Source organism: Cetorhinus maximus, chromosome 1 (genome assembly GCF_964194155.1).
Source record: "Cetorhinus maximus chromosome 1, sCetMax3.hap1.1, whole genome shotgun sequence".
Lineage (NCBI taxonomy): Eukaryota > Metazoa > Chordata > Chondrichthyes > Lamniformes > Cetorhinidae > Cetorhinus > Cetorhinus maximus.
This window is the reverse complement of record NC_135879.1, coordinates 26,067,167-26,079,509: the sequence shown is the minus strand read 5'-3', so window position 1 is coordinate 26,079,509 and position 12,343 is coordinate 26,067,167. Positions and strand designations below refer to the sequence as shown.

At 41.9% G+C, this 12,343-nt stretch overlaps 1 protein-coding gene across 2 annotated transcripts in view; it reads right to left on the bottom strand.

Annotated features, from left to right (window-relative positions):
* Positions 1–12,343, bottom strand: part of slc7a11 (solute carrier family 7 member 11) — a 209,194-nt gene that overhangs the window by 24,028 nt on the left and 172,823 nt on the right. Inside the window, exon 11 of one of the 2 annotated variants that reach the window (XM_078538643.1) lies at positions 7,690–7,867. In XM_078538643.1, the coding sequence (XP_078394769.1) occupies positions 7,690–7,867 (178 nt within the window). Of the gene's footprint in view, positions 1–7,681; positions 7,868–12,343 lie in introns of those variants that run through there. The other variant, XM_078538653.1, reaches the window with a different exon arrangement.

Sequence of the window (12,343 nt, the reverse complement as noted above, 5' to 3'; positions counted from 1 at the left end):
TGCTAATTAAGGGTAGAAAGCAGGACAAGCAAGGTACAGATAGCCCTAGTGGAACACCCGAAGGTATTCTGCAAAGCGGTCACCCAGTCTTAGTACAAACTTGTCTTGGTACAAACGCAGACCTGGTGACCGCTTTGCAGAACACCTTCAGTCTGTCCGCAAGCATGACCCAGACCTCCCTGTCGCTTGCCATTTCAACACTCCACCCTGCTCTCATGCCCACATGTCCGTCCTTGGCCTGCTGCAATGTTCCAGCGAAGCTCAACGCAAACTGGAGGAACAGCACCTCATCTTCTCAACTAGGCACTTTACAGCCTTCCGGACTGAATATTGAGTTCAACAATTTTAGATCATGAACTCTCTCCTCCATCCCCACCCCCTTTCCGATTCCCCCCCCCCAACCCACTTTTTTTCCCAATAATTTATATAGATTTTTCTTTTCCCACCTATTTCCATTATTTTTAAATGTATTTCCATCCATTGTTTTATCTCTACCTTTTAGCCTTTTTCGATTCCTTCACCCCACCCCCCCTAGGGCTATCTGTACCTTTCTCGTCTTGCTTTCTACCCTTAATTAGCACATTCCTTAGATAATATCACCACCTTCAACACCTCTTTGTCCTTTTGTCTGTGACATCTTTTGGTTATCTCCACCTATCACTAGCCCTTTATCCAGCTCTACTTGTCCCACCTCCCCCCCCCCCTTAAACCAGTTTATATTTCACCTCTCTTCTATTTTTACTTAGTTCTGTTGAAGGGCCATTCGGACTCGAAACGTTAACTGTGTTCCTCTTCGCAGATGCTGCCAGACCTGCTGAGATTTTCCAGGTATTTTTGTTTTTGTTTTGGATTTCCAGCATCCGCAGTTTTTTGCTTTTATCACAGTTATGTTCAAGTGCTCAGTCACTCTATCCCTAATGAGAGAGCTTAGTCATTTCCCATAACTGACATTAAATCAGTAAAACAATGGAAGGCCTGTATTTACCTGCTCTCAGTCTCCCACTCTTCATAGGTAATGGAGTGACAGTAACAATTTTGCTGTCTAACGGCCCAGTTTCTCACTCAAGAGAGATTTGAAAGATTATAATTAAGGTACAATTTCCTCACCTACTTCTTCTAATATCCTAGGGTAGAAGCCATCAGGTCCTGGGGATTTATCTATCCCAAGTCTCATGTTTACCCCATTACCACTTTGTTTCTTATATTGAATGCATTAATTTATGTTTTAGTTTTCCTACTATTGCTGCTGTTTTATCTTGATCCTCGACTGTGAAAATTGGTACAAAATACTTGTTCAATAAATATGCCATTATATTCTTATCTATTACTGTATCAACCCCATTTGTCCTTTTTGGGCCCACACCCACCTTTGGAGATCCCCTACTCTTAATATATTTATAAAATCTTTTAATATTAGTCTTTATATTACTTGCAAGTTTTTTTTCAGCATTCACTTTTGTGTCTATTAATATTTTCCTTGTGTCCCGCTGTCAGCCTCTATAATTCTCCCAGCCCACTGGATTACCATTTGTCTTGGCATTTATGTAAGATATATCCTTTAGCTTTATAATCCGTCATAAGACTTATGTAGACCATGGTTGCTTGACTGTACAAGTGGAACCTTTATTCCTTCGGGGTATGTATTGGTTTTGTACTAAATATTTCTTAGAATGCCTTCCATTGTTTTTCTGTGGGGTTTATTTGTCAACGGCTCAGCCCAGTTTAACCTGTTCAGTTTATTCTCCTTTGAAGTCAGCCTTGCTTAGGTTTGAATTAGTAAGCACTCACCAGTGTCCATTTTTGACAGACCTCAGGAGCCACGTGGATGATGCAAAACTATTTAAACTTCTAACAATCTAAGAGACCTCTATCTCATACATGCTTGACATAGAAAAAAATCTCTCATTCTTGATACCCATTCAAAGATTTTAAATACTTACAAATGGTATTGGTATTGATATTTCCTTCATTGTTTTGGGGACTTTTAATCCATAAAGATTCACTTTAGTATAACTCCTTGCTGCTTGGTGTTCCATCTGCACTACAATCTGCAGCTCTGTTAACCCACTTCCTTCCCTTTTCGACAAACCTTTTTAAAGTACTGCTTCTGACGTTGCCCAGAAGATTTGCTGCCCTCTCAAAAAGCAAGCTGCCTATAAGCTGTGCAATTAACACTTCCAGCTCATACAATAACTAAATGAGGCCCATTCATGAAATTTAATTGGACCACCCATTGATATCATCAAGCACATGGAGTGGATGCCAGAAACAAAAATAGATCATTATCTTACCTTTCTCTTTCTCCCTCCCCCTTTGTAAGTTCAGTGGTACTCAACGGAACTGCGCTTAAAGATTATTGCTTGAAACCCCACTCTGCATCTAAGATGGAGGTAGGGCTGCACTGTCAGAAATGCTGTCTTTTTGATGAGACATTAATCTGAGACCGCAGGCTGGATTTTTCAGAGTGGAGGAGGGAAGCTCAAGTCAGGAAATCTACCTACTCGGCAGACACATCTCCATGCAAATGACCCCTGCATGTATGATTTTGGCCGCAGGGGTATGGGGGCATGATTGAATCGGGTCTGCTGCCCCTGGAGGCAGTTCAAAGGTGGCCTTGGAGGCAGTGGTGTGCCAAGGTGGGTTGGTTAGTAGGTCTGCAGTGTTTCTATGAGACTTCAGCCCAGTTTTGTAAAAAGCTGTTAGGCCTCTATCCCTCAACCCACACCATCACCTCCCAACACACAACCATGCCCCCATACTGCCTCCATGCACCTTCAAACACCCATGCCACCTTCATGCCACCTCATAAATACCCTCAACCACCTCCACAGCCACTCACCAGTATCCATTTTGGACAGACCTCAGGAGCCATGTGGAGATGCAAAGCTATTTAAACTTCTAACAATCTAAGAGACCTCTATATCATACACACTTGATATAGAAAAAAAATCGCTCATTCTTGATACCCATTCAAAGATTTTAAATCCTTACAAGTGGTCAATCTGTTATTAAAAACAAACTTTTATTCAGTAGCCACATCAAGGACAGTTAATCCTTTAATAGCCTCTTAAAGCTGTCAATCAAAATGTGAAATCAGTCCCCCTGTTGAGGTAAATGGTTTTTAGAGCTTTTGAAACTCAGCCAAGCATTCATAATGGGCTCAGCTGTAATAAAAGTCTGTGGGAACTGTCAACAATGAAATCTATTGAAACTGTAGGAACAGGTGGTCATGTTTTTCCTAAGCTACACCAGATGGCCTGTACATTAATGCACTCCAGTAGCACTTTTTTTTTATTCTGACAGCTGCCACTTGGTTTTTTCATGTTTAAAGGGCTGGGGATTTAAATAACTTAAAATCATGTCACTTAAGCAGACCTTGTCCACCCTCCAAGAGTGTATATGTCTCCTCAATAAATTCGTGACTCCCACACTGTGGGTTAAGGCTTTTGGAACAGCCAAAATTGGGGTATTTTTGAACTCAGCACAATTTTCAAATGGCCCTGCTGAGTTCAGGTTTCCTGCCTTTGTGATTCACACCCTTCCCTCTTCCCCTTGCCAGCAAAAATGGGAGCTGCAGGAAAAGGAAAAGGAAAAGGGAACCTGGGTTACATGCACCATTTTCAAAGGCCTGCAAAAATCTGGCCCCATGCCTGTCCTTTCCTGTCAATGTAAAGGATCTGTAGCACTTTTTACAGAAGAGCAAGGGAGTTCTCAGAATGCCCTGGCTAACATTTATCTCTCAACCAACATTGTTAAAACTGGTAACTGGCTATTTCTCTCAACACTATTTGTAGGAGTTTGGTGAATGTAAATTGGCTGCTCTGTTTTCTTACATTACAGTGGTAACTACACTTCAAAAGTATCTCATTGGCTGTAAGACATTATGATGCATCCTGAAGTTTTGAAAGGTGTTCCACAATGTTTTTCCTTGTTTCTCTCTCTCTCTCTCTGGCTCCAGGCTATTTTTCTCTCTGTCAGTTTAATTTTTTTTTTAAGTTTAATGTACACAAAGCAAAATCAATCTCAGATGTGTCTTAGAATACTATAGTTTCTTACACACACACACACACACCCCTCTCTGTATTATTTATCTAAAAAAACAGATACAAATTTTACTTCAGTAAAGATTTCTGAAATGTTTCCTACAGTTTTTCAAAATTGTTTGTAGAAAAACTACTACGGAGCTAAAGAAAACTGCAGCTAACTGAGCAATACTGATTCATTTGAGAAATTAGGTGAACAGCACATGTAACCTAAATTCTGCTCAGAGAGGCACAATTCTGGCTAAAAATATCTCAGGGAGTGGCAAAGTAAAAGTGAAAGGCATTACTAGATGCAAAGTTAACAATTAGTATAATTAGCTTTGTTATTGTAAAACATTTAATTTGAATGTTATTTTGTTTAAACCCTGATATCGGACATTAGAAATTTCAGTTACAGTTGCCACAAAAAAGGGCATGTGATAAAGCAATGCAGAGTGAAATCGAGACAGGAAATCAGACAGCGGACCAAGATGACTGAAGTGAATAATGAAACAGAACCAGAGGCTGCCGATACCGATATCTATTCCCTATACAATGACAAAGCAGTAAAAAAATGAACCAATTACTGTCACCCTTCAAGTGAATGGGAAGCGTCTACTCATGGAGGTAGACACTGGAGCCTCAATCACAGTGGTGAGAGAACACACATTTAATGAAGGTGCTCAACCACTGAATCTGGAGCAAACCACAGCTCGACCACAGACATACACTGGAGAATTGATACAGGTAAAGGGCATCGCCACAGTACCTGTGTCCTACAGGAACAGATGGCCCAGCTTCCAGTGATCATAGTAACAGGTGAAGGGCCTAATCTTCTGGGCTGCGATTGGTTCCAAAAAATTAAGCTCAACTGGTCAGAAATATTTCAAGTGAGAACAGGGGGGATTCCTGAGTTGATAAGGGAATATGACAGTGTATTTCGGAATGGGTAGGAGAATCGAAGGACCTTCACTAGGATGCAAGGATCCCTCAGGTCAGAGTTGGTTCCGATGGAAAATCACGAAAAGAAACAAAAAGAATATAGTGCCACTCTGAACAAACTGAAGAAACAGTTGGCAGAAAAGACACAACAATGCTCAATGTTCCAGGGGGAAGCCAAAAGATACAAGAAGGAGACAGAAGAGAAGAATCAGCTGATTGAAACAAAAGAGGCATTAGAAGGAAATGTTGTGGAACTTTCTAAGATGTGAGTGGCTAACATAACAATGGGTAGCTCAACTATTGAATTGAACCAAGTTAAGATTTCACCAGAGAGGAATTTGGCCGACTGTGAAATCAAAATGAAGGGTGAGACAAAATCCTGCAGCAAACAAAAGAAGAAAAGTCAGAAATCAAAACCAAAAGGCCAATAGGCTATGTCTACAGAACCCTCTCTGCAGCTGAGAAGGGTTACTCATAACTTGAAAAGGAAGGTTTATCAGTAATATTTGGAGTGAAGAAATTCCGTCAGTATCTGCATGGACGACATTTCACCATAGTGTCGGACCATAAACTACTAATGGGTTTATTAAGGACACCACCATTCTGCCAATAGCCTCAGCAAGAGTTCAACATTGGGCTTTGATTTTATCGGTGTATGAGTACACCTTTATGCACTGTCCTGGTATGCATATTGCAAATGTACTCAGTCATCTTCTGTTACCAGATAGCATTGTACATGCAACAGTGCCTCAAGAAGTTGTGCTGGTGTTGAATTTCCTGGACTTGTCACTGGTCTGTGCAAAACAAATAAGGAATTGGACAAACTGGGCTCCAATTTTGTCAAAAGTCCGAGACCAGGTATTGCAAGGATGGTCGAATCACCAATGTCTGAAGAGATAAGACCATTCCATGCTTGTAAAACAGAGTAAAGTTATCAAGATGGAATCTTGTTGTGGGGATCAAGAGTTGTCGTCCCTTCACAAGGAAGAGAACCACTCTTGACAGAGACTCACAGTGCGCATTCAGGCATATTGAAGATGATGATGCTTGCACGAAGCTATGTCTGGTGGCCAGGTATAGACAGTGACATTGAAAGCATGGTCAAGCACTGTCTCTAGTGTCAGTAACAACAAAGGTTGCCCGTTTCAGCTCCACTGCATCCATGGAAGTGGCCTGCTCGATCCTGGGCTAGACTACATATAGACTATGTAGGTCCATTTTTAGTTACCATGTTTTTATTGATCATCGATGTGGATTCTAAGTGGATGGATGTGTATGAAATTAGATCATCAACATCGTGTGCAACTAAAGAAAAGCTGCACCAATGTTTTAGTATACATGGCCTACCGAAAGGCATTGTTTCGGATAATAGTACTGTACTAGTACAGGATTTCAGAGATTCATGAGTTTAAGCATGTTAAAACAGCACCATATCATCTCCCATTAAATGGGTTAGCTGAAAGAGCAGTGCAAACTTTCAAATCAGGAATGAAGAAGTTATCCAAATGAATTTTAGAAACTCGAATTTCACGTTTTCTTTTCAATTACCATACGACTCCTTATGCAACTATGGGTTCAACACCGTCTGAATTACTGATGAAATCATAACCACCTTCATACAAGGTTAAGTCTGGTGTTTCCAAACTTAGAGAGGAAGGTAGAGAAAAATCAGAGTATTCAGAAATTGAATCACGATATTCATAACAAAGCTCAACGATTTACTGTGGGAGATACAATTTCTGTGCGGAATTTTGGAAATGGTCCTAGTTGGGTTCCTGGTATAATTGCCTCTTAAACTTGACCTTTGTCATTCCAAGTGGAAGTGGAAGTCCGGATTGTTCGAAAACATGTGGATCATCTAAGGAGTGGAGAGACAGTCCAACAACCAGCTATTCCACCTGTAATTGATGTCAAACATTTAATCCCTGAGGTGACAGATTGACCTAGAATAGACATACCTGATGTCTCTGTTGAATTACCTAATCCTGAACTGCCACTTTCTAAGGATGTCTCTGATGCTGCAGTTCCTGATCAAGTCGATCCAGTGGAAGAATCTCAAGTGGTAGAGCTACACCGCTCGAACTGAATTAGAAAACCACCCAGAGACTTAATCTTTAATTACATGATCTGTGTATGTATGTACATGTTGTGGATTAAAGTATTCTTTGTAAATAGGAAACGTAAAAAATACTAAAGGGGAAGGAAATCTAGTGATTGAAGGTGTAACCTTTCCTCCTGCCTTTAGAGGGTCACGTGATTGATCTGACGATTGTTCTAAGCGTGGGTAATCTTGGGGTGGAGATTTTTAGTCGTGGACCTGGTTCAAGCATGTAGCTTCTAAAAGAGCGCTGTTATAAAGTTATCTATTTCAGGTAAGACACCTGGCTGGTACTTCAAGTTCATTACAGAGGCTGACTAGAAAATTGCAGTCAGCCTCCGACAACAGACCTTAATTGGCCTTTAACTATTGCTAAGTGGCTACCTGTTGCTTGTGGGTGGGTAGACCTGCCACCTCCCATCCCAGCTCAGGGAAAATGGCGCAGAGAAGCATGGAGCTGAAAACTGGCACGCTGGCCTACAGCGTGAATTTTCACACCCATCCACCTCCATGCTTGCCCCCATCGGAGGCTAAATATCCTGCCTCGACGTAACACTGCACAGTGGGAGGAAAAAGTTCATGCAGAGGTTTATCTTGTACATTGAAGCAGAGAGATATATTACTTACTCATCAGCCTTTGGATGCACTTTGGCTTTTTGTCCCAAACCACAAACAAATAGTAGGCAGGAATACCAGTCAGGGTGATGACAAATCCAATGCCGGTGTTGATGGGATCAGAATAGAGTGACAGTGCCACTATGAAGAGACAGGTGAAAGCGAAGAAAGCTGGGACAAACAGAGGCACCTGCAACAACAAAGAGAAATTATTGAAATGCAACTAGGCAAAGTTTCACCTTCACTGTCTGGGCAATGAGCTGGGAGCAGAATGTTCACCCGTTACAAATTTCAATGGGATAAAAATCGGGTGGGTTTTCAGAAAGGGAGATCTGCTCTGCCAGAGTGCCACACAGGTGGGTGAAGATGCATTGACTTTTAATTCATCCTGGCATACAGTCAGGAATGAGGCTGGTAAAATCAGTAGCTTTTAATTGAGATATTCTGTTGAAGAGCTAACATTTACCAGTGCAAGCTCCAATTAAGATCAAACTTGTTCACACAATTATAGAATGCTACAGCATAGAAAAGGACAATTTTTCCCATTAAATCTGCCATGGTATTTACAAGGTTATTTCTCTATATATGGCAGTAAAGGTATCACTGCAAGAATTCATACAGCTGGCTAAGACCTTTGACCACTGGGAACAAATATCAGCAATTCAGGAGTGCGTTCCCTCAATGTTTTTTTTGGTCTAATTTAATCCCATATATGCTTTGTTATTAAAATGGTAAATTTTCATAATACGTTTTCAATTCACTTTTGAGAGAGAGTGAGATGCAGGATGAATGCGTGAAAAGGGAGAGAATGTATGCAAGTATAAGAGTAAAACACTGAGAGAGTGAGTGGGACTGAGAGGGAGTGTTCGAGATGTAATAGTGAATAGACAAATAGAAAGAAAGAAATAGGAATAGAGAGTGGGGAGTTGATTGAAAGAGTGAAATAATAATCACAGCGCCAAAAAAGTTCCCAGCCCAGAGAAAGGCCAATCTGCACATCAAATTTGCACACGGTTCTCCGACTGTAGCCTAACTATAGGCTTAATTGCCTAGATTTGAGAAACAGAAACAGGGAGCATCAATAAAACAGAGAGCAAGTGAGCGAGGTGGAGCAAGAGGTTGTCTGAGACAGAAAGTGCAAGGTAGATTCTGATCTTGTGTAAAGTGGATGACAGTGAGTCGGCAGCCCATTTTACAGCTACTGGTTTTTATTTTAGGACTTCAGTGGAAATTAAAATCGGGAGTTTTACACTATTGACCATTTTACATTATCACACAGTGCCAAAATCTATCTCCAGTAAGTCAGAGAGCAAGTGCAAAAGTCAGAGAAAAGCACACAGACATTTTGGGCAGGGTTTTGCCAGCCTGCAAGAGGCGGGTTCATGGTGGGGGAGGGGGTGAGGAGGAGTGGTAAAATCGGAATGAGCCATTGTAGATCAGCTCCTCAGCAAATCGGGAAATGTTACTGATGGTGGGATCGGTTTCGGACAGGCTTCCAGCCAGAAGGAAGTGGAAAGCAAACTTAAATATTCAAATTTCCCATTGATGGCTATTTTACCAGGTTGTTGGCATTTTGCCGACAGCGGATTAGACCACTGCCAGGTGGAGAGGCCATCAGCTGAATGTCAATGGCTTCCCAGCAGCAGCCCAGGGGGTGAAGTATTTTTTATTTCAAAGAGGGGGGGGTCGCGTGCAGGGAAGGCAGTCCCAGCCATTAGTTCAGAGGGGTTCCCCTTCTATCAATATAACTTTAAGTTTTTTTTTTAACATACAATCAGCCTACCTGGTGTAGGCTCCAGGGCCCCTGCCTGCCTCAGCAATGGCTCCTGTTCCTGGTGGCGCTGACGAGGCTGCTGATCTTCCGGCCCTCTGACTGGGCCAGCAGCTCTAGAGAGCAGAGGGCCATCCTACACAGGGCAGCAACTCCAGATGTAGTTTACTCATGAGCTGCCACCAGTAAAATCGAGGGTAAACCTAGCCGGACAGCCATGCATGCTGCCGACTTGCATTTCTGGCCATTGTCGGGGCTCTGACCTTTTTGGAAAAATTCTGCCCTTTGCCTGAGCGAGAGGCAGAAGCAGATGTGTGCGGGGTGGACAAAGAGTGAGCTCTGGCAAGCACGAATGATATGGAAAGAGCGTTGAGACAGAGGCTGGGATTTTCTGGCCCCGTTGTGGGTGAGACCCGCCGCGGGTGAGGTGGTGCCCCAGCCAGAAGTCCGTTTGACTTGCGGCGGGACCGGAAGATCCCGGCGGCAGGCCGGTGCGGACAATCCCGCCCAGGGTGTGAGAGAACTGGAGGCAGAAGGGATGTAAATGAGATAGAGGGGGCCTAGAATTCCTGGGCTGGTCTTGAGCCTGACATTCCTGACCCCATTGGGAATCACGGGGTCAGGATAATTAAAATCTTACGTGCAGTTGCCTACCTCATTTCCACCACAACTGGGACTTCTGCCTCAACTGTTGGGGAAGGAGGTATTTGCTGCAGCATTTTGCCACAACGTTCATGATGTTGGAGTGCCCAGTGCAGGAGGTGGTAAACACATTGGAAAGCTTTTTCCTGCTCCCTCATTTTTGGCATTTCAAATGACTGATTTGCGCTCCATTGCATTGCTACATCCAGTCCAGGGATTGATTTAACTCAACCTCCCATGGCCTTAGCAATGTTGGGAGCCAGGGAGTCATACATTCAGAAAGTGAATACCCTGCGCTTTCTGTCTCACAATATTATCGGCATCCTTCCATCTATGTGAGATGGTAGATAGACATGCGGCAAATCCATTGGCAATGGGATGGTTTCCAATAGCCCTCAGTTGTACAACATGTAATGGGGCTGGAAAGGGGTGGAATTCTGGTATATTTAGATTCTACCCCAGATTTCGGCCAACTCCTGTTAGCAGTCTGCTTCCATATCACTCTCCTTGACCCCAGCAATTTTGAGCCTAAGGCATACAACTGAAGTGTGATGGAATGACTTATAGATCTTGATACCCTTTTTATTTTGCTTATGTGCCCCCCTGCCCCCTGCAATTAAATACACTGTTGGACTGAGAGTGTACTGCATAATGTTGAAGACTGATTAGTCCAATATTACTTCCACAGAGTGTTACTTAGGGACCTAGTAGGAATGGGGCTGACTGGGATTGTGATACCACCCTCGATGTGGTAGGGATTACAGTGGAATATAGTGTGCAGTATGTATACAGCATAAAAAAATGAGTTTAACTTAAGACAATAATAAATTTTATGGATTAGGCGAGACCAATGCACTGCATGAATTTTGCTCTCATAGTTAATGATGTCATCTGAAACGATTGCCACATTCCCGCCTTGCAATATATTCCTAGCTACCTGATATTCCAGATTCATAAACAGTCTGAGGTAGCACCAGTAAATCAAATCGGACATTGATCATTTCAACGTAACCTGAATGAAGCCTTTGTCGGGTTGCTGCTGTGCTTACAATTACCGGGCAAAGGTCAAGAACGAAAAATGTAACTGAGTGACATTTGGATTTTTAAAAAAATACATAGATTATAACTGCAATCAGGCAAATTGGTCCTGTGGTATTTTATAAGATCATATGTGGGGGGAGAAATGTGTTTTCCTAGGAACACTGCCAGACCTGGGTATGTGCAAAACCTGTGGCCCCAGATGAATGCAGTTTTTGTTCAGTGGATGACTGATTAGTCCAATAATACTTCCACAGAGTCATACTTAGGGATCTGGTAGGAATGAGGCTGACATGGTTCACGGACACTAGGTCAACCACCTTCAGGGATCAGCATTTGTGTGTTTTTTTTAAAAACTTGTTCCAAATGTAGCTGTTCTCCATTTATTTCCTAGCAGTTGGTTGACCATTTTCACCACTTGGCCTTATACTTCCTTGTTTTAAAGAAAGGAAATGCGTAACTAGCAATAATTAGTGTTGGCTTTTCCACAAAAAAAAAATTATCCTTCTGTCCATCTTTTTCATCAACCTAAATAAATGAAATCAATATTAACTAATTAATTGAATCAACTCTTCACTGTCAGCAGTCTCATTCCTGAAAAATCTCAGTGAGCTACACTTATGGCAGGAAAAGCAATCTGTGTAATTTATTAGGCTGTGAGCAAAATGCTAACGTGCATATAAAATGAATAAATAAGCATAAATGCATAATGCAATGCAATATGTGGCGTTATTATTTTTAATGCCCCATAGTTGAATATGATTTTTAAGATTCTGGCTTTACTGGTGAGAAGTTATAGGATGATAGTGACAGTAATTATCATGCTTTAAACCATGGCCTAACGCTGTTTGCCTGCTCTTTCAACTGTTGGTGCTATTAACCCTTTCAGTGCCCCGCTGAGTGCTCACGCTGTTGGACTCCTCTTCAGCATTCAATGCATAAAAACACGACAAAATTTGATCTATGGTACAAACTGGTCAATTCTTGGCTATTGATAAGTGAAAGAAAAAAATGGCCTTTCAAACTGGGCCTCACCCCCAACGAAAGGCAGGAGGATGAAGAGAAATGTCAATCTTGAACATTTATTTTTACAATTAGAAAAGGGCTAGAAAAAATAAAATTAGATTTGGTTGATAATAAAGAAATTCAAGTGAAAGGCATAAAGATAGGACAGAAAGAGAGAATAAAGGAAGAATAACAGTAAGAGCAGAGTCA